At 41.5% G+C, this 22,250-nt stretch overlaps 1 protein-coding gene and 1 long non-coding RNA gene across 6 annotated transcripts in view; one reads left to right on the top strand and one right to left on the bottom strand.

The window, feature by feature from the left end:
• Cacnb2 (calcium voltage-gated channel auxiliary subunit beta 2) overlaps positions 1–22,250 on the top strand; it is a 376,658-nt gene that overhangs the window by 131,866 nt on the left and 222,542 nt on the right. Inside the window, exon 1 of one of the 5 annotated variants that reach the window (XM_055593777.1) lies at positions 5,860–6,011. The exons of the other annotated variants lie outside the window; for them this stretch is intronic. Within the exon in view, the coding sequence (XP_055449752.1) occupies positions 5,964–6,011 (48 nt within the window). The 5' untranslated portion in view covers positions 5,860–5,963. Of the gene's footprint in view, positions 1–5,859; positions 6,012–22,250 lie in introns of those variants that run through there. 5 annotated transcript variants of the gene reach the window in all.
• Positions 5,044–5,922, bottom strand: LOC129666597 (uncharacterized). Its single transcript, XR_008718609.1, has 3 exons — positions 5,860–5,922; positions 5,413–5,733; positions 5,044–5,285 (listed from the first exon to the last, which is right to left on the bottom strand). It is a non-coding gene; the product is annotated as an uncharacterized LOC129666597 (long non-coding RNA).

Genomic DNA, 22,250 nt, shown 5'->3' with positions numbered 1-22,250 from the left:
CCCTCCCCTTTCCTTCCCTCCCTTCCCCTGCATTCCCATCTTAACTCCTTCCCACCTGGCAGCCTCAGCTCAAAGAGCACTTCCCAGAAATGCCTTTTCTGCTTTTAGCAATTTCAAATGTCTACCTGCTCTATATTTTCATCACATTTTGTGCTTTCATCCAACTAACGTCCTAGTTTCTAAAAAGGATAAGTTTGTGTGACTAATGGATTCAAATGGACCCCTGGACCTTGAACTCCCTATGTTTAAAGATCTTGACTGTATTTTCTGTTTTGTGACCAGCACCTGACAGACTCCTGTGCATGCCCAATAACACTCAGGTGAAAATGACTCAGGAGAGTTGGTTTGTTGCTGTTGTCTCTGGTTTTATGTTGTTACTGTTTTTGTGTTTATGGAAAGTAAGGGAGTGGTTTTTTTGGTGTACTTAAGTGCTCTAGGCTCTGAATATGTGTATCTGTACTGTGATGGATGAGTGTGAAAGGAATATGGGGACTATCATGACTCTGGGGCTAGAGGCAGGCTTTGGGAAACCTTAGCTACTAAAAAGACTGTAACAGCCAAGCAGAGTTACTGCTGGTGAGAAACCTTCCATTCCATTCTAGAAAGTATGTCAAGATTGTGGAGACTTTGGGCATTTTAAAATTAAACTTGTTTTTAACTGATGTATAGAATTATAGAAAGTTATGCTGACAAGATGACTCAGCAGGTCAAGACTTTTTACCACCATGCCCGATGACCTAAGTTCCATCCCGGGACCCAAGTGGCAGGAGGTCAGATGTGACCCTTGCAAGCTGTCCTTGGACTTCTGCACACGATCTGAAGCATATGCATGCCCATCTGTGCACAAAATAAATGTAAAAAATACACGGACACTCATGCATGTTAGAGCTGGCAAATGTTTTGATATATGTGAATCTTTCATGGTAGTTGAATTAAGTTAAAACTTAACTGTCTCATTGTACATTTCTCATTTGTCTTTGATGAAAACATCCAGAGTAGCAAAATTTTAAAATATGCTATAATAGTTATCTGTGGTCACTCTGCTGTGCAGTAGCATGGTAGAGAGTTTGTGTGAGTATGTGTGGTATATGCTTGCCTACACAGATATGTATGTGGCTGTGCTCACCCGTGTATGCACACGTGGGGGCCAGAGGTCAACGTTCCGTGTATTTCTCTAGCTTTTCCGCTGTATTTTTTTTGAAACAGGGTTTTTCACTGAAGCCAGTGTTCATGAGTTTGGCTAGACTCTCTAAACAGCAAGCCCCTAGGACTGACCTCTCTCTGTTTCTGCTCATTGTACCCTACTCTTAGACTGGGCATCGCCGTGGCAAAGCATGGTGTGAGGGCTCAGAATTCAAACTCAGGTGTCCGGGTCAGCTCCCAGACCTCCATGCCAGGACTTCTCTGAGTAGCTAAGATCCAGTGTTCAATGCCTCTCTTCTGCCCCCTTTCCAGACTCTCCAGCTGCTGTGAGATCTTCCACAGCTGTCTCCAGGGTCATTCTCTTCTGAGGAGATGCACTGTCTCAATTGCTGTGTACTTTCTCTTTCCTCACTAGGAGTAACACACAACATGAGCAGTAAAGAGAGAATCCCCACATTTCATAAGCCATACTCAGGAATGAACTTCTTAGATTTAAAATGCTTGTCATTGACTTCACATATATGTATCTTTGGTTCTTTGTGGTGACTTCTACCATCCTTCCTTTGTTATCACTTTACAATGTTTTAATTTAAATATACTATATATTATTACAAAATACCTCAATGAACCATTCAGTAAAACATCATCTATTTTATTAACTACATTTGATTTGATTACTTTGGAGTTGGACATTAATTGCCAATAAGTAAGCCCAGCAGCTTCAAATTCCTTTCCGGTTTTGGAGAATTGTCTAGTAGTTTTAGATCAAATTAGCTGAAGAAGCTTGTTTTTCCTACTTGCTAATAAAAATAACAGTTATTTTCACATTTTAATGGTCCAGTAGTTTTCCTGCCCTGCTAGGTAAAGCCTGAAATCTCCTTCAGAGTTTGGGACACTAGTCTGGCTGAGACTGGACACATGGCCTGTGCTTTTCCCCCACTTCTCTGCCCCATCAGTTCCTGCCTCACCATATTCTTTCTAGGATACTTTGAATTAATGATTCACTCCAAAAGGAATACTCAGAGATATTTTTAAAACAGAGATTTCATTTCTTTAACTGGGGTAAAAGTAACAGTAGCTTAAGCAATCTGAGGGCATGTTTCTTTTCATATTGTGGTGCCATGACAGGCCACTTTCAACTGATAGCACAGCTCTCAATGAGAGGCTAGAACTTGTTGCTGTGTTTTCTGAATGTACAGCAGGATTTTCTGCATTCCTTCGGCAGTATATCTACCTTAGGACAGCAGGAGAGAGGAAAGGACAAGAGGAAGACCAGGTCCAGTCTCTCTGAGGACACCTGTGGGGTTGGCACATGCCATTTTGTTCTTTCTTATTGGCCAGCAGCTAGTCATGTACCCAACCCTCAGCTGGAAAGGAAGCTGGAGTATTTGTTTTAGTACAAGCGTCTATGTTTATTCCAGTTATTATGGATGACAGGATAAATGAATAATAAAGGTCCAAATGTGAATTCACATCTCCTTTTCTATTTTCTATGCTCGGTGCTAAAAATGTACACATAGAAAAGGACTGAATTTGTGGGAGAACTAAGTTTCATTTGAAGACTATGAACCAGGCGTGGTGAAGTATACCTGTATCCCCAGCACTTGTGACGTAGAGACAGGAGGATTAGGGATTCAACATCATCCTTTCTGCACAGTGCACAGTAAACCTGAGGATATCCGGTGTGGTGTGTGACCCTGTTTCAGAAAAGCCCAGTGGGCGGAGAGGCGTCTCAGAGGTTAAGAGCGCTTGCCGCTTTCCCCCGAAAAAAGGAGTTGGGCTCCTAGTTCCTGTGTCGGTGTCGCTCACAACTGCCTGTACTTCCAGTTCCAAGGAGTCCCAACACCTGCTTCTGGCTTCTGCGGCACCCGTACATAGGTGGTGTATGCACACATGTACACAGGGAGGGGCACGTGAGCAAGTACAGGACAATCCAAGGCAGGAAATAAAGACACAAGCCCCCAAACATACCTTGGGTGTATCTATGTTGTCTTCATGTCTCATGCACGCATTTTTTGCTTATGTATTCTATGTAAGCAGATGTATCTAGTCTCCTGCGAGTTTCTATGCTGTGTTTACTGCCTGCTCACCTGGCATTCTCCCTCTGCTCAGTGCGCCCTGGCCGCAGCTCCGCTTATCCTGTAGAAGGAGCCCACCTATCCCTGACTTGAGGAAGCCTGGAATACCTTTGAGGCTTCCTTAGAAGTTTGCCTGCTGTTCCCACGTCCCCTCCTCACTGCATTCCTGTTCCCTCTGTTGTGTTGGAAGATCCTGCCTGGGTTGGTGGCACCTGCCTTATGTCAACACTTAAAGGACAATGGGCACATGGAGTCCCTGTTAAAAAGAAAAAAAAGTCATAAATAAAATACAGTTTGTTTTTCCCTATCCACGTCAGCACGTGAGCCTAGCAGCAAGAAGATAGAAGGTCCCAGCAAATGTTGGCAGACCCCAATAGAGGGCTCAGCTTCTGTCCTTGGGTTCTTGAATGGCAGTGTGGGTGGAATCTCTAATGAGCTGGAGAATCTCATATTGTGTTTAAAAATATCATACTTAATAAAAAGTTAAGTGAATCAAGAATCAAATTCTGAATCCAAGAAGAGATGACACTTTCCACCAGCATTCTCATTTTATTCTAACTTGGACTTCATTTTTATTCTTTGTTTTATGTAATGTGAGATAAAGGAGCTTTTTAAAAACACCTTGATCCCTCCCACCTTTCTGTCCATCCAACTTCATACTCTCTCTCAAAAAGAAAATGATCAAAATATATTGCATAAAATTTTAATAAAAAATCTTGAATTTTATGTTTTATTATATTGCTATACTTCTTACTAAAGTTTTATTTTTCAAAAAAATCAAACTTAAATCCTTGTGTATTAGTAATATATCTTGGTTACTCCAAAATATGTCAGTCTTCTTAAGACTTAATTTTAAGTTAATTTCAATTTAATTTAGAAATGCCTGTGACTTAATCAAAACTATATCAGTGCCTCTCAATTGAGCATCATGACTCCTTTTGAGGGGGGTGAACAACCCATTTATAGGGCCACATGTTAGATATACAGCATAACAGACACTTATGAGTCACAACAGAAGAAAAATTACCATTATGAAGTAGCAACATAAGGAATTGTATTAAAGGGCTACAGTATTAGGACAGTTGAGAATCACTGCTCTATATTGTCATATTTTTCCACTTGATCCTTCAAAAACATTGATGATTAGCGTGTGATAAACCCAGAGAATTTGGGGGACTGTGTAAAGTCCTGGCTGTTAATTATCACTACTGCTATATTACCAAACACTAACCACTTGGGGCCTCAGTTCCTCTGCCATCATATATGAAGTCTAAATTAATGCAATGGTATCTTCCAGTTCTCAGTCATCTCTAAGATGAATAACAAGAGCAATACAAGATTGTTACCCAGGCTCTAGAGAAAACATGGTCAAAACCTTGAGAATTAGTAAGCTCTCATTTTCCAAGGGCCAAAAGAACATTATGGTGGTTGTTGAGCTTAGACTATGGTGTGAAATTAATTAAAGTAACTTCTTAACTCATGTGGAATGACTTGGGGTGGGGCAAATCTGGATCAATATGTGCGGTGTGCTAAAAGGTTATATGAATCATTGCTTATTAGCATGGTTGATATCATCCAAATTAATAGCCGAGTCCCCAGTGCCTTAATGATTCATCTTTCATGGTGTGATATGTACAAGGTCTCAGACAAAGAATGTAAAGATCTTCTCTCTTTCAGAAAGCTTGGGGGAATGGTATAAATGATAGTTTACATGGAGTGTTGACTTGTAAGCTCTCAGGCTTATGGAACATTTGGCTTATTGTGTCTAAATCATAGATGATATATTACTTAACCAATTAATTAGGTCTGACTCTGATCCCATTAGAGTCACAGCCAGAGCTGTGTTTATTTAACATGCTTCGATGTAGAAAATGGGTCTTTGGCAGCAAGCAGAAGAAAAACAAAACAAAACAAAAACAACAACAACAACAACAAAAACCTGTACAGCTGCAGTGGCTGAGTGAGTCAGGTCCTGAGGCTACTCCAGCAATCTTCCTTACAATTCCTTTGAAATACATACTGCAGGACAAAGCGCCTCTCAGTGTAGAGGGTGGCTCTTCAGTCCTAAGAATCCACAGTGAATTAAAGTCTAGACTCACTCATTTGTCAGTGGAAGGGGAGGAGGGAGAGAGAGCAAATCAGATATGCTCAAAATGTTACAGAGGTACCAGTGAATCAAGGATGCTGTTACCAGTCTGTGCGTAGCGAGGAGGGCGATGTAACAGCCAAGCAGCGCAGGAGCAGCGTTGTTCTCAGAAACAGTCACATAAACAGCAGCCAGGGTAGGCCTCCTCCCTTCTGAAGCAGCATACTGCAGCCTGTGAAATGCAAGGCTCTGAGGTTGGAAAAATCTCCGGAGTTGAGCATGGCTACTGTAAAAGCCTTGCTCACAAACCCTGATGATCTGAACAGCCAAAACTCCACATTAGCAAGCGATCCTTCGAGAAGAGAAATGCTACCTTTTCTAGGTTGTTGCCAGTAGGCAGACCCCTTAAAGAAGAGCTCAAATTACCTGTAAGGAAAAAATTTTAAAAGGCAGTCAGAGAGAACAAAGTTTTGGCATGCCTGCAGAAACAGCAGTGTCTGTAAAAACTACCTAGAGGCAGCAGCTAAGTGTTGATTTGCCCATGACTCTTACCTGGGAGTGGAAGGTGGGAAGAAATGGACAGTGGCCGTGACAGCAAGACGAGGCCCGGTGCAGCTTGGTGAAGCCGCGCTCTGACCGCGTCCTGCCCCCTCTTCATGCAGTGCTGCGGGCTGGTACGTCGCCGGCGAGTACGGGTGTCCTATGTAAGTTCCCATTGTTGTGCCGTTGTGGCTAGGAGCTGAAAATGTTAACTTGTGTCTGCCTGCTCTGCGTTGCTTCTTCTGATGCTTTCATCCCTGTGCTGAACCTGACAGAAAATCAATCATTTGTGCCATGAGTTGTCAAGGCACCTGAGGGCAATGAGATTCCGAGGTCTTTCCGGAGATGCTTCTGTGTGTTTATCTTTTATACCAGGTTAATTTTGTAAGGTTGGAAATAACTTGTAGAGGGACTGGTTTGGTGGGTATGTGTGTACGTGTGTGGGGGGAATCTATTGTCTCAGATATCTGTGTCAGTTCAAACCAGTTGATATACTCTTTTGCTTGGAGTTTTCATATTTGAATCATGGCATGGGAAAGGAAATTGTTTTCTAAAAGATGAAATACTATGGAGTTTGTAAAATTACAGACAGCCACGGTGGTTAGTGTTAAATCCTATTTTGAAGAGCTTCAGAAAAATAGTAGATGATAATCGTTTGATGGATGGCACAGCTGTTGCAATAATGCAGCGTTTCCAACGGCTTTATCATCCCCTGGCTGTTTCTGTGGAACAGCCCTTATATCGTGGACCTGCTGTGTTTTTGCAAAATGGCTGTCTGAGTATTAAATTCTAAAAGGCAGACTCTCACAGATAGTGAAGTACCACTGTCTGAGAGGGTTGGATGTTAATTGAAATACACCGCACTGCTACGCGAGCGGACAGACTCCAAGGAAGTGCTGGCTTTATTTTCATGCTCCGTCTGCATGCAGTCTCTTTATTTTCATGGACCGGTGTGAAAGGGAGCAGGCGATTTATGCAGGCTGGCCAGACTGCAGTGCCGAGTGGCTTAACACTGACTTGAGATTGCTGGATGCAAAACAAATAGAATGTTGACAATGAACACTAATCAATTCTTAAGGGTGTCACGAAGGAAATATGTGACCTTGGGAGTTTGGCCAGCAGGGGATATGCATCTGAGACTTTAGGACAAACAAGGTCAAAATCTGCTATATTCTAAAGCATAAAGTTGAAGATCAGGGGTGGGAGGAGGAAGACAGGATCATTACATTCTTACAAGATTTGGAAAGATCTCCCTTTATTAAAAAAGCAGCTAAGACGTTTAGAAGCTCCCTTAATTGAAAGGGTTTTAGACTCGTTATGTACTTGGTGCCATTTGTGTTTTGAATGCAACAGCTGACGCGTCAGGAGTAAATGTAGTTGGGAGGTATCCAGTCAAGGGTTTTCTTAAAGACGACATCTGCAGAGATGGATGGATTTTTTTCCAATAGAAAAATTAATTTTTAATAAGATCTAGCAATAAGTGCCAGATTCACAAACTTTTTAGTGTGTGAAACTGTCTAAAAATGAAAATCTTAAAATAATATCAAGTTTAAAACCTCTATTTTCAAGAATTGATGAGGACTCTGACTTCTGTGGCTTTATGTTTTTCTGTTTATTTTTTATTATGAGTTAGAAAACATCTATTGCTGCATTTGCCTAAAGTACAGGGGCTTTTGAACTATAGTCTCAAGGTTGTGATTTATATTTTGCTTTCCTGTGCCACACATGTAAATACATAGAAAGAACAGACACCACAATCTGTTTTTTTCTTTGGGGGGGGGTTGAGGGGAGTCATGAGTGAGAAGTGTGATACTTGTTTTTTTATTATTATTAAACATTTTACGCCGTATTTTGAGTGAGGAGCCACAACGATATACAGCGTACATGTTCTAAAGACTTTGTAAACTCATGTACCTTGGTCTGCTGTATAAATTTTTTAAGACTATTTTGTCTTGGGGCTCTGACCTGTTACCCACATGTAGCTACTTTTGCTTTTTAACTTCTGGATTTCAGTTTCCTTTATCGATGGCCAACTCAGAGCGATAGTAGGTAAACTCTAAAGCACACACTGTGTCCTTAGAGAGAAGGAACCAGCAGTGTGTACATCTGTGAGTGAGACCTAGTGCCTACAAATCTGATGCTGGATGGACACTGAACAACTGGGTAGAAAGCATTTTGAAAGCTAGCCCAAACCCCAGGACCAATGGATGGGATGTCCTATTGCCATCTCTCAAATATATTTTCAGTTTGGGAAATGACAACTTAGATCATACCAGTACTAAATTCAAACATTTGTATATACATATAAATCAGATGTCTATTTTACATAGTTGTATATATATGCAAAACATTGTAAATTAAAAACATGTAAATAAGATGACAAATATGCTCAGTCACCCACTGCATGACTGCATTTCAGTCAGTGATGGATTGTGCATATCTTAGAGGTCTAGGCAGATTGGGGTGCCTGGTAATTTACACATCTTAGTTTGTTAATATACTCTGTGATGTGATGTTTGAATAGCTACAGGAGTGCCTGGTGATGCATCCTCACACTGGATATCCATTGACAAGTGCTGTGTGTGTGTGTGTGTGTGTGTGTGTGTGTGTGTGTGTGTGTGTCAGTCTTCAATCTTCCGGGAGTTTTTTTTTTTTTCTTTCTTTCTTTCTTCTACCTCTTTTTCTTTTAGGATGACAGATTTGTTAAGGATTCCTCCTACTCTCACACTGTCTTTTAGAGAGAATGGTGAACATTATGTGGGCAGCAAAGAAAGTTCTATGCACGTGCCGCCATCCTTCACTTCTAGCTCTTCACTTGTCTTAGCTGTTGCTTTCACTTAGCTTTCTTCCCTCTTCTGTTCAATGTTGGCTTAATAGCCAAAGCCCCAAAGCCTTTTCTGTGAGCAATGAGTCCTGCCTATCGGCTAGAAGCCCTGTTTATTCTGTAAGCCTCAGTACATAAGGCTCTCATTTTGACATTGTTATCTATTTTTGGGATTTAGTCTTCATTATTTTGTTTATACTTAACAGTCATTTTTTTTTAGACTCTGGTTATACACCTTACAGGCAATCCCTATGTTTATCTAAATTGCCTTGCTGCTGCATTAAATGGTATAAAGAGCCATTGACTGAATAACGAACATTAGTTTAAACATGGTGAGCTCTAACGTAAACCTGGAAAACACTGACAGTTGCATCCTTTGGGAGAAGGGATTGGTTTCCGTTCTGCTCAGTGTTTACTTGAGGTTCAGATGGCCTTCCATGGTCATAGGTTACACGTTTGTGGATTTCACAGCAGGATCAAAAGTCTTGGAAAGAAGTTGTATCTGTATTGAGCATGCCTAGCCCTCTTGTCATTCCTCAACAGTGCAGTGTAACAGCTACCAACATTTGTGTTGTATTACATGTTAGATCATCTAGACGTGATTTAAAGTGTGGGAAAGAACAGGCACAGGTTATATTCAAATCTCACCCCACTTTATATGAGGACAAACATCCATCAATATCGATACCTATAGTGCCTGCAGATACTAAGGAAAATTGTGTAGATTAAATGTACCTTGTCTGAAAGGCTTAGGAGTACAAGTGTTTGAGATTAAGGTTTTTTTGGTTTGGGATTATTTTCATAGATTTTTTTTCCCCTGACTGAGCATCCTTAATTGAAAATTCTGAAATGGTTCAAAATGTAGGGATGAGTAACCTGCAGGTCAAACACACAGGAGAGCTGACACTAAAATTTCAAGTGGATGGCACTCCAGTCGAGAGACCATACAGCAGAGCTGGAGAGATGGCTTGGTTAAGGACGTTTACTGCTCTTCCAGAAGACCTCAGTTTGGTTTTCAGCACCCAGGTTGGAGAGCTCACAACCGCCTGTATCTGATGCTCTTCTGGCCTCTTCAGGCATCTGCATTCACAGGTGCACATAATCACACAAAGGACGGTTTTGCTGATATTGTAGTTTGTTTGCTTGTTTTAAAGAAACCAGTTACTACCAATACCTCTAACATCTGTCTGTTCACCATTGCCCACTTCTCCTAGTAAACCCATTTACCTGAGTTCTAACACCACGGGTTCATTGTTCCTGTATCTGAATCTTATACAAATGAACTCAGATAGGATAGTTTCTCATCTCATCTACCTATCACTCATCCTTCATTGATAAGACAGCTCTTTGTGGTTATAGTTGTGGTTATAGTTCTATTCTTATTCTTATGGTTATATAGTATTCCATTGTGGACTAAACCATTAGATAGTCATTCTGCAGCTGATGGGTGCGTGGGTAGCTTCCAGTTTGAATTATTGTAAGCATTACAGTTTTAAACAATTGTGATATGTTAATGTTTAGGCACATAGTTCTGTTGGATTTTGATCTAAGAGTGAAAGTGTCAAGTCTGAGGTTACAGAATACTTGTATTCATCTTAAGTGGGTACTGGTAAACAGCTTTTTAAAATGTTCCACGAGCTCATCCTCCTCTAGTTGGCAGTACTCTGCCAGGGACTTGCTTGTTGCACCAGAGCCAGATTGTAAGCGACAGCATCCTTTGATAGCCTTCGTTTGCGTTTCTTTATTGGCTAATAAAGTCAAGTGTTTGGGCATCTGACTGTCCTTTGTGCAGTACTTGTTGCAGTCTCTTGCTTCTTTTCTTTTAGATTTTCTGTCTTTTGGGGCAATTTTGTGGATAAAAGAACTGATAAAGAAAACAGACACCGGCGATTTAGCATATAATACTACTGGAAGAAAATGGCTATAAAGAAAACTCATCAGATTGTGGAGTTAAACCTAGCATAAGTTGAGATTTTGATGATACAAGTTATCTACTATGTCATACCTGAGAATTTTCTTCTCTTTTGAGCCTGATAATTATCCACTATAATTAGGATCACAACAGAACGTTGAAGATTTGAGACTTAAAAGTTTATCAGGACCTGCATACCAACTACTGTATAGTTGCTTTTGAAAACCTGGCAGCCATGGGAGACCCGGGAGGCAGAACTATAAGAGAACAGCAAAGAAGGAGGAGAAGAAAGTAGCAGGTGATTACTCTTTACTTTGTTGCTGCCTGTATTCATTGGTTATTACCAACAACCTTAAAAAGCTTTGATGAAGGAAGGGATTCATAATCCATACATTGTGAATCTCTGATGAGATGACATTTTCTGATGAGATGGTAATCATTGTTTAACTATTAGAGTATGTAACTGAGATCACCACATGTTACTTTTGTGCATTTAGTGTGACTTAGTCCTTTAGAGCTTTATCTATGTTAGAGCTTTTTAAATATGTTTGCCTCATGCATAGATTTTTTTTTAAGTTAACAGGTTTTGCTTGCTATTTCACATCATTTTAAAGAATGGATCACCAAAACGTGAAATATACTCACATATGTAATTTTACTCAGTTATATATAAAAAAAAAGAACAGAATTTTTTTTGATGAACAGGAAACAGATGGATCTGGAAGGCATTGTGTATTTGATGACCCAGACTCAGAAGGACAAAAATCATGTGCCCTCTTGCAGGCAGATCCTAACTTTTAATGTTTGTATGTATAAGAATAAGGTAGTATGAGAGTAGGTGTAAACTGTGGAACTGAATAGGAGACCAACAGAGGGAATGGGAGTGGTTTGAGGAAAGGTAGTAGGGAAAGAACAATTCAGGGCAGGGCCAAGTGTCAGGGGGAGAAAAGAGAAACAACAAAACCAATTTTGTTTGAAAATTACCAGAATAAAGCATAATCCTTTGTATGCTAGTAATAATCTGTAAGATAACTTCAAAGGTATACAAAGTGAAGAATTATCATGTTACAGAGGAGAAACCATACATCAAGGCAAACTGAATTGCTAAAGAAATCAGGATGTGATGGTAGCTGAGCTGCCATTTAAAGTGAAATGATTCTTTCTCTATGTGCAGTATTTTGTTCATCTTACTTGGATTGGACCTCCCCTATCAGTGGACTTAGAGAGGGACAGGGAGGAGATGGGGGAGGGAGGGGAGGATTGGGAGGGAATGAGGGAGGGTTTTACAGCTGGGATACAAAGTAAATAAACTGTAATTATATAAAAAATAAAAATTTAATAAAGAAGAATGTATTCCTATGTTTAAATAATTAAATTATAATTAAATTCAATTAACATGAAAATTTTATGATGCTTTGGAGCAAAAAAAAAAAAAATCAATTGTAATTAAACTTGAGACAGGCTGGTGTGCCACATGGTAGAGATTGCTGGTTAGTGGAATCATAGGTCGTGTCCAGCTTGCCTTGTAATTTTTCACTCATGATTCATGCTTTTCTACAAATTATATAAACCTAAGGAAATCCCAAGATGTTCTTAGGAATGGTATTTGCCTTTTAAGACCCACCTTTTAAATCATGTTTAGGGTCATCAAGATGGCCCAGAGGTAAAGGCACATGCTACCAAGCTGCATGACCTCTGTTCAGCACCTAGGACCCACATAGTGGAAGGAGAGAACCAATTCCACATGTTCTCCTCTGACCTCCACATATGCCCACATGCAACACACACAAAATACATAAAATATAATAAAAAGTTAAGTCACATTTATATATGAAAGATTACCAACTTCTAGATTTGAGACATGAGTTTTTAATACCTTTTAACTTTGTCGTTATTAAATTCCTTTATTTTATCCTATACATTTTTTCAATATTACATGTATTTATTTGTACATGTGTGGAGGGTCACATACCATGAGTGCAACGTACTGTGGCACTCATATGAAAGTCAGAGGACAGAGGTCAGTTCTCCCCTTCCAGCATGTGGGTCTTGGGAAATTAACTCAGCTTGTCTGACTTAGCAGCAGTCAGCTTTACCCTCTGAGCCAGCCCGACCCTTCAGTCTCTACTCTTCTATTTGCTAACTCATGTCCATCTTTCTTGGAAGTGAGATGGTCCTTATGAAGGTATGAACCTACATGAGAGCATTGTGTCTCAGCCTCAGAAATACTAAGCCTTAGCACTTTAATACTGTGCAATACAAGCTAATGAATGATTTAAGTTTTTCAGAGCTTTGAATCATGCTTTAATTGTTAGCTTCTCTTTACTGGCATTCTATTACTAGAGAAGAAGATAGGTGAACATTTCACAACCATTTCATGTCATAAATATTAAGGAACTGAAGTGGAGAAGTGAAATTAGTCAACAGCCACTTCTGTGCAGGTGAGAGGCCAAGCTTGCTGGAGAATTTTCTGGGAATTTGAACTTCCAGTTGCTTTAATTCCTTCCCAGTAAGTCTTGGGTCACTCTGCATTTCTTCTCCTTCTCCTTCTTCTCCTTCCCTTGGGAGAGACAGGTCCGAACATGAATGACAATAGACTCTGAAGCAGGGATCTAGATCTTGGGCACTGAAAAGGTTCTGGGAAAGTTGCTCCATTACTGTGGGATGTAAAGTCTTTTCATACAATGAGGACAACTGAAAGAGGGCTACTGAATAGTTTCCTGTGACTATGATGCATGCCGAGGTATGCAAAGAATTGCTCATCTTCACTCCAGTGTGCACTGTTCTTCCAGCTGTCCCTGAAGCAGCACCTTCACCTGTGCCATCACTTTGGGAAGTGTGTTCACTGCTGTAAGGGGGGAGGCTTTGTAAAGTCTGTAGATTGATGCAGAACTGCCTGAGTCATACCTATCGCTTTATTTATGAAGCAGTTACCATGTTCATAGTCTTCCCTCTGAGTGTCTCTGAAAGTTATAAACATTACGATGAAGTAGCCCTCTGCCCTCTGCCCTCAGAGCAGCCTACTTCTGGAGACATAGGTGTTTATAAAACACCAATGAGTGCTTGGTTTGACAGAATCTAACCGTTGGAGAACCTAATGGCCTGACGAGACTTGATAGGCTAGAGTCAGATGGTAGGGAGGAAGGCTCCCCCTTTCTGTGGACTAGGGGAGGGGGATAAAGGGGAAAAGGGAAGGAGGATGAGACCAGGAGGAGATGAGGGAGGGAGCTACAATCGGGATATAAAATGAATAAATTATAAGAAATTTAAAAAGATAGAGTTAACATTTAGGAATTTCAGACACTGAAACTATTTTGTGTGAAAATCAAGCGTCAGGACCATATTTATAGCATAACAATGTTTTTACAAAAGTACTTCTGCTGCTATTGGTATCTACATGAGAGAAGGCCTCAGAGTCTTTGCTGATGTGTGGGCAGCTCACAGAAGTGGTACCATGAAGACACAGATGAGACTTTACTTTTTGCAGTATTAAACATTTGATTAGCAAGTTTTATTTTATGATAAATATTTGCTGTGATAAATGACTTTATTCTTCATCTTTTTCCAGGAGAAAAAAAATACTCATTTGTAGGGTTAGAGATGTAGCTCCGTGGTAGAATACTTTCCTGAGTTCAGTTTCCAGGAGTACACATACACACAAACATGCACATACAGCTGCAACCTTAGACATTGAATATTTATTATAGAATACACTCATCATCCATAAAACACAAATATATATATATATATCTTACAAATTTAATACTTATTTTTAATTAAATAAGATATATGTACTATTGCATCATGAAACAGTTACAGTAAACTGTATTGGGTAATAACCTTGCTTGAGAAATTGGCATATATATATATATATATATATATTCAGAAAACATTGGAGAATTGGAGAACAAGTTTTGGCCAGCTCTTGGGGCTAGTCCTTCATGCGATGTTACAGGAAGGTTTTTCTTCTGGGCAGCTCGAGCAGATGCTTTGCTTTGCATGGTAAGAGGGTTAATGTGTGCCCTAGTGTGCTGTGCTGTCTTAATCAGTGTTTTTCTCTCACAAGCATTCATGTCCACTTCCTCCTCTTTCGAAGGCTAAACGACATCACTGAATTCATGCTTCTGTCAGCTCCAGATACATGCTCTTTGTCCCTGTCCTTTTCCTGAAGATCCCATCTAAACAGAACATAACTCTGGGCTCTGACTTCAATTTATTATGATTGTTTTCACCCTGACCTCAGTTTCTCCTCCCTCCTCCCCTCCCAGTACCTCACTCCCACACTCCCTCCCATTCACTCCTCCTTCAGAGTAGGGTAAGCCTCCTATGGATATCAACCAGCATACCAAGTTGGAGTAAGACTAGGAACCTCTCTCTTATTAAGGATAGACAAGGCAACCCAATAAGAAAGGGTCCCAAAGCAGGCAATAGAGTCAAAGACAGCTACTGCTCCCACTGTTCGGGAGCCCACAGAAGAGCAAGCTACATCAGTGTCATGTAGGCTTCCTGGTAGGTGGTTCAGTCTCTGAGCTCCTGTAGGCCCAGGTTAGTAGATTCTGTGGGTTTTCTTATGGTGTCCTTGACCCCTCAGATTCCTACAATCCTTCCTACCCCTTGCCTGCATGATTCCCCCAAGTTCAAGCTAATGTTTGGTTGTGTCTCTGCATCTCTTTTCATCAGTTGCTAGGCGAAGCCTCTCTGATGACAGTTGGACTAGCACCAGTCTATGAATGTAGCAGAATATCATTAGGAATCATTTCATTTCATTGACTTTTTTTTCCTGCCAGTTGAGTTTGGTTCTATTCTTGGTCTCTGCATTATCCAGGCTCTGGTTCCTGGGCCACCCAGGCAATGTCAGGGGTGAGCTCACTCTGTTATGGGTCTTAAGCTAGATCAATCATTAGTTGGTCACTTCCACAATTTCTCTGCCGCCTTTACCCCAGCATATTTTGTGGGCAGGACAAATTGTCAGTAGTAGTTTTTTATAGCTGTATCCCAGTCCCTCCATTAGAAGTCTTGCATGGTTACAGGAGATGGCCCGTTCAGGTTCTGTACCCCCATTGTTAGGAGTCTCTCTACAGTCACCCTCGTAGGCTCCTGGGAGTTTCCATTGCCCTAGGTTTCTAGGTTGTCCCAGAGATACCCCTTATTCCAGTTGTCTCTCCCTCTGTCTCCTCGACCTGATCCCACCTCATCCCACCCCACCCTCATCCAGTCTTCTCCCCCATCCATCTGTGATGACTTCAGGTATACTGTTTTCATTAATTAATTAGTGAGTTAAGATCCTGTAGGAAGTTTTCCTCCCTCTTCTCCTCCCAGTCCCTCCTTCTCACCTCCCCACCTCTCCTCCCAGTCTCTCCCCTCCCTTCCCTTCTACCCCCCTTCCTTCTGTTCCCCTCTCCTTGTGCTCCTCTTTCTTTCTTCTCAGAAAAGGGAGACCTCCCATGGTTATTAACCCACCTTGGCATATCAAGTAGGACCGGGCCCATCTTCTTTTATTGAGGCTGGACAAGGCTGTCCAGTTAGTAGAAAAGGATCTGAAGGCAGGCAACAGAGCCAGAGGCAGCCCCTGCTCCTACTGTTAGAGGTCCCACATGAGGACCAAGCTGTACAGCTGTTACATATGTGTGGGGGCCCTAGATCCATCCCACAGATACTCTCTAGTTGGTGGTTCAGCCTCTGTGAGCCCCTATGGGTCCAGGTTAGTTGACTGTGTAAGTTTTTCTTATGGTCTCTGGCTCTTTCAGTCTTTCCTCCCTTTCTTCATAAGGCTCCCGAAATTCTGCCTAATGTTTGGCTGTGGGTCTCTGCATCTGTTTTCATCAGCTGCTGTGTGAAGCCACTCAGATGACTGTTATGCTAACCTACAGTCTGCAAGGATAGCAGAATAATATTAGTAGTGTCAATGGTGGGGTCTCTCTTGTGGTATGCCACTCAAGTTGGGCCAGTCATTGATTGGACTGAAAGTTTTGCATGTGGGTTGATGTCCTCCACTCTCCACTGGAAGTTCCACCTGGCTATAGGAGGTGGCCACTTCAGGCTCCATATCCCCCACTGCTAGGAGTCTGAGCTAGGGTCACCCCCATAGATCCCCAGCAGCTTAGGCAGCCCCAGTTATTTGACTTCCTAAAGATGACAGCAATTTCCCATCTTTCTCTTCATTCTTCACCAATATATTCCCAACAATACTATGGCCACACTGGAGCATTTTCTCCACTTAAACTCCTCAGCTGGATCCCACACTGTGAAAATTTCAGTGCAATGTGAGCAACACGTTCTGGACCCTTCATGATCAAGCCTCTGTAGCTTCCTGAGCCTTCCTGAGCTCTGTGGAGTCCCCGGGCCCAGGACTCTTCTCTTAGACCAACCTCAGCTTTTACCCATGCTTGGTTAAGTAGCCTTGTTGCTTTTATTCTTAAAGGCACCTGCTGTATTTATCATAATGGGCCCTTTATTTATCTCCTCTCCTCTGAATGCCATTATTTCTCTGTGCCTTTTTCACTGCTGTGGCCCTTTGGCCCAGCAAAAATATTCAGCTCTGGACACATTCTCAGTAGACTCAATAAGCAAATATGAAACTAATACCAGGGAGATACTAGCAAATTCTCATTTTTCTATTGCCACCCTCTGCTCTCATGTGTCAATGTAATATGCAATTTTTCATTTTATATATGTGCAGAATTCATCAGAGATTTATATGTATAAACACACAAGAGCTTTGGTGTAGTAACTGTTTCTTGTGAGTATGTATGAAGTAGAAAACGTTTGTCACTGAAGTTTTAAACTGTGTCATCAGTTCATTCTATTGATCTCTTTCCCCCATTTATGGCCTGTTTCTTCTAAAGGTTTAAATGAAAAGAATCAGATTTCTCCCCAGATTTCTCAAAGGAGCCCTTTGAGTACAGAAGAGGTCTCAGTTCTGATTTATGAAATGAACTAAAACCCACAAATTAACGTCCCTAAAAAAATTGTTACAAAGTAGGAAAATATGTTCTTTAAAAAGAAACATTTTGAATTATCATTAAGCATCGCCATTTAAAAATGAAAGCACCAAGACTGGAGAGATTGCTTCGTATATAAGAGGACTTGCTGTGCAAGCATGAGGACCTGAGTTCAAATCCCCAGCACCCACACAGAACTAGGCATGGCTGTAGATACTTGTACCCCAGCCTTAAGGTGGAGGGCAGAGACAAGAGGATTCCAATAGCTCACTGGCCAGCTATCCTTAAAACAACCACTGTCCAGGTCAGCAAGAGACCTTTTCTCAAGGGAACAAGGTGGGGAGCAATGGACTTAGACCCTCAGTCCTGTTTTGGCCTCTGCATGTACCACTTGCATGTGTCCATTCTCCTGCTCACTGACACATCCCATGCACACACCAACACAAACATGTGAATAAATAAATACATCACTGGGTTCCTTAGATGAACCCTTGAAGCAAAGGTTTACTAACTTCGTATATATTAAACACATCCCTGGCATCTTTGTCATGAATAAAGCCAGTGGCTCCATATTTAGGAGCTGTGTGATTCATCACCAGCCCCCTCCCTTCCAAGTCCTGGCTCAGGCAGGTAGCTGCCTTTTGTGTGGCTTTGCAGCCTTCAGTTACAGGGTGACCTTTCTGCTGAATAGAACTGCTTCCCAGGACTCCTGTGTTCCATGTCTTTCTTGCTATTGCATTGAGAGAGCTGCCACTTCTCCTCTGTGAACCATCAGAAGCTGCGTCCTTCTGTGGTGACTGTCCTTTGTTCTTCCTTACACTTTTGTGATATGCATGTGGCCCTTCTCCCCAGGATCAAAGGAATAAAGGATTTATGTAATCTCAGACTTCCAAAACACAAACCCCAGGAAAAGAGGCAGAGCAGCCCCAGACTGTTCCCAAAGCACATCCCATTGCTTGCCTTCTTTTTTCTTTTGTTTTCTCCATTTCCTCTCTACCTATTCTGTCTTCCCTCCTTTCCTTTTTCTTTCTTCTCCTTCCCTATGATCCCTTCACTATCAAGTTTTGTTTGTTTGTTTGTTTGTTTTGTTTTTGTTTTCTGTCCCCTTTATGTCAAAAGAGAAGAAAAAAGTGATTGTTAATCACAGAAATAGATCTCAATCTTTTTCCTACAAAGGTGAGTGCTGTACAGTCTGACTAGGTGTACAGACTTCTTCGTGACTGTCAAGTGTCCTCATTAAGAGACACATAATAGGATGACTGGAGAAGGGGTATCTATTACTGGGTAGGAATATAACGGTAGAATGATAGAATGCTTGTCTGTCATGTACCAGGCCCTTGCCTGGGTTCAATCCCCAGCCTCACAAAAGTTCTCCTTTTCCTCCTCATTATCATCATTATCACTACCATGATCATGATGACCGCCACCACCATCATTCCACTGGCATCCTCCTGCTTTTCTCCTATATGGTACATGCTTCTGTATTTACAACTCCATAGAGCCTTACAGAGACTACATATCATAAGGTTTCTTGGTGGCGAGTGACAGAAATAACCTTTTATGCTCTTTAAATAACATGAAATCTATTGGCAGCTTGTAGCAAAGTTTTCAGTATATTCCTCATCACTAACATTGAAAATCCTTTAGATTCTTGTCAGTAAGTAAATAAGTGAGCTGTAGGCCTGCAAAATGTGAGTCAGAAGGATGTCTCCTATTCATTTATTTCAAATATTGTGCCTATGTGATGTGATGTGTTTGGTGGTGATGGTGGTGGTGGTGGTGGTGGTGGTGGTGGTGGTGGTGGTGTGTGTGTGTGTGTATTGCTGTGGTATATGTGCATAGGCATGTATACACATGCCTACAGGCAACAGCCTCAACTGTCATTCCTCAGGAGCTGTTTCCTTTCATCGTTCCTAGACTAGAGCTCACTGAGTAGAGTAGGCAAGTGACAGATGTCTTGCCTCTGTCTCTGCCTCCATAGCCCTGAGAAACAAGCACATCACACCCAGGATCCAATACAGGTCCTCCTGCTTACAAAGCAAGTAATTTACTGACTTAGCATCTCCCCAGCCCTGCCTGTGTGGTTGTGATGTACACTCTCATTTGAGGTCCATTAGCCAATGGGAGAACTGAGCAAACCATGGGAACACTGGAAGTTGGGTTCAAGGTGACTCTAAGCACCTGGAGGCAGACATTGTGGCTGGGTTCCTGGAGCCCTTCCTCTGTGGGCAGTGATTCAAATCGTGTCAGATATTTAAAGTTCATATTTCAGGGAAAGGGAGAAGAGATCAGGGTGGCCCAGCCAAATCTTCTCTGGCCCAAGAGGAAGAGGCACCTGAGTGACACCCTTAACCACCACATACATAGTAGAGGACAGTGGTCTCTCAAAGGAAACCCCAAGTGTTCTTTGTGGAAACACAAACATGAAGCATGACCTGTGTGAATACACACTACATAGGTTCTTCACTTAGACACAGAATGCAATGACGTCATGATTTTGAGGTAAATGTGTTTTCTGTGTGGATTCGTTGCTTTTACAATTGCTGGGATCAAATATCCTGACAAAAGCAACTGAGGAAAGGGAGAGTATGACTCCCAACTCATCATGGTGGAGTATCCAAAGCAGGGGGAACAAGCTTGAAGCCACTGGTCTTCTCACAATCCCACTGGGGAAGTATCAGAATGAGAGATGGAGGCCTGCACTCAGCTTCTTTCCTCCTTCTTAGGCAACCTTGGATGCTGGCCCAGGTAGTGGTGCCACCCAAAGTGGAAAGGACCTTCCACCTCAACTAATTGTCACAATATCTCCCTCAGGTGTGCCCACATGCCCATCACCCACAATTCCAGATCTCATGGAGCTGACAGTGAAGATCAAGCAACACTCTGGTTAGGGCATAGAAGTGAAGCTTTCACAGGATCTGTGGTCTCTGTCATATAATTGGGCATTCAGGAATGGGGAGGTGAGAACAATGGAGTTTGTGAGGAAAAGTTCAGAACTGCATCTGCAGTAGGATTTATACCTGGTAAATGTGGATTAAAGACTGTTTATTAACAGTTGAATTGAATTTAGTGATTCATGATGACTGTAAAGATTTCACATTCATATGTTCTGAAGGTATGTATTTCAGATTGAAATTACATGCTGAATGGTATTTAAATGTTATAGAATTAGCCTTCAAACTCTTTTTTTCCATGGGGATCTCAGAGATGAAATTCAGGTGGTCAGACTTACAGCAAACAGCTCTCTCTCCTCACCAAGCCATCTTGCACTTAATAAAATTGATATAATAAAAATTTAAAAAGCCACAACTAGTCTCTTTATGCCTGCAGTTCAGATCTGATAAAGCAACAATACAGATGAAAACTCTAGAATTATTATATTGTATTGATTCTAAGCACTATTGGCTTTTGCAGTTTTGTCTGGTTGAACTTCCCTATGTCCTGACATTTCCTTTAGAGTCACACATATAACTGAAAAAGAAACCCATGGATTGTTTTGTTTTGATCCCTGACAGTGCTCACCTCTACCTCACTCTTTTATAGACTCGTGGTCATTCTCTGCAAAGCAATCAATCTAATAAAATTTCCATCTCTAATTACAATCTGCTCATTACCATTTGAATACAATAGAATTTTCATGTCTTTGCTCAAACAGCAGTGACATTTTGAAACAGATCTCCAGCTCAAGGGGCAAAGTCATCCTTGCTAGAGAGTACTTCTCTCATTTTTCATTTTCTCTCCCTTTAAAATTTACTGCACCTTCTTCACTATTGTACTTAACTGTGTCCTGGTGATGGGTAGTACAAGCAGATCAAAGGATACACTTGGGAAAGACACTGATTGAGTTCCATTCGCCCTACTTCTCATGAAAATGAGATGCCAAGCTCCTTTTTTTTTTCTTCTAAGTTTCTTGGTTAATTGGGTGTTTGTGTTTGTCTGTGTTTTTAAGATCTTGAAGAGATCCAGTTTTTTTTTCTCATTTATTTATTTATTTCACTTTACATCCTTGTAGTCCCTTCCCTCCTCTCCAATCCCACCCTCTCTCCTTCCTCCTCCCCTTTTTCCTCAGAAAGGGGCACTCCCTTTTCTATCCACCTTACCTCATCAAGTTGCGTCAGACTAAATGTGTCCTCTTCCCTTGTCGCCTGCCAAGCCCTTCATGCCAGGGAAAAGTGATCTGAAAGCTGTGTTCAATGCAGTCCCCACTTCCCTTACTAGAGAACCCACCTGAAACCTAAGCTGCCCATGTGCTACATCTTTGTAGGAGGCCTAGGTCCAGTTCATGAATGGTCTTTGGTTGATGCTTCAGTATCAACAAACCCCTCTGAGTTCTGGTTAGTTGGCTCTGTTGTTTTTCTTGTGGAGCTCCTGTCACCTCCAGGTCCTTTTCTCTTTCCTCCTACTTTTGCACAAGATACCCTACGTATCACCCAATGTTTGGCTAAGTCTCAGCATCTGTTTTGAGGCACTGCTGGGTAGAGCATTTCAGAGAACAACTATGACAGGCTCCTCCCTGCAAGCTTAGCAGAGTATTGTTCATAGTGTTAGAAGTCGGCACTCTCCGAAAGGGTGGGTGTCTTTAGGTCTCTGATTGGGCCAGACACTGGTTGGGCATTCCCTCAATCTGCTTTGTCTTTATCCCTATACATTTTGTAGGTAAGGTAAATTTTGGGTTGAGGTTTTTGTGGGTGGGTTGGTGTTCCCTGCCTTTTACTAGAAGACTAGT

The sequence above is a fragment of the Psammomys obesus genome, unplaced genomic scaffold, assembly GCF_907164565.1.
Source record: "Psammomys obesus unplaced genomic scaffold, mPsaObe1.curated_primary_1811, whole genome shotgun sequence".
In the NCBI taxonomy this organism is placed as follows: Eukaryota; Metazoa; Chordata; class Mammalia; order Rodentia; family Muridae; genus Psammomys; species Psammomys obesus.
This window is presented reverse-complemented; position numbering and strand designations above follow the sequence as displayed.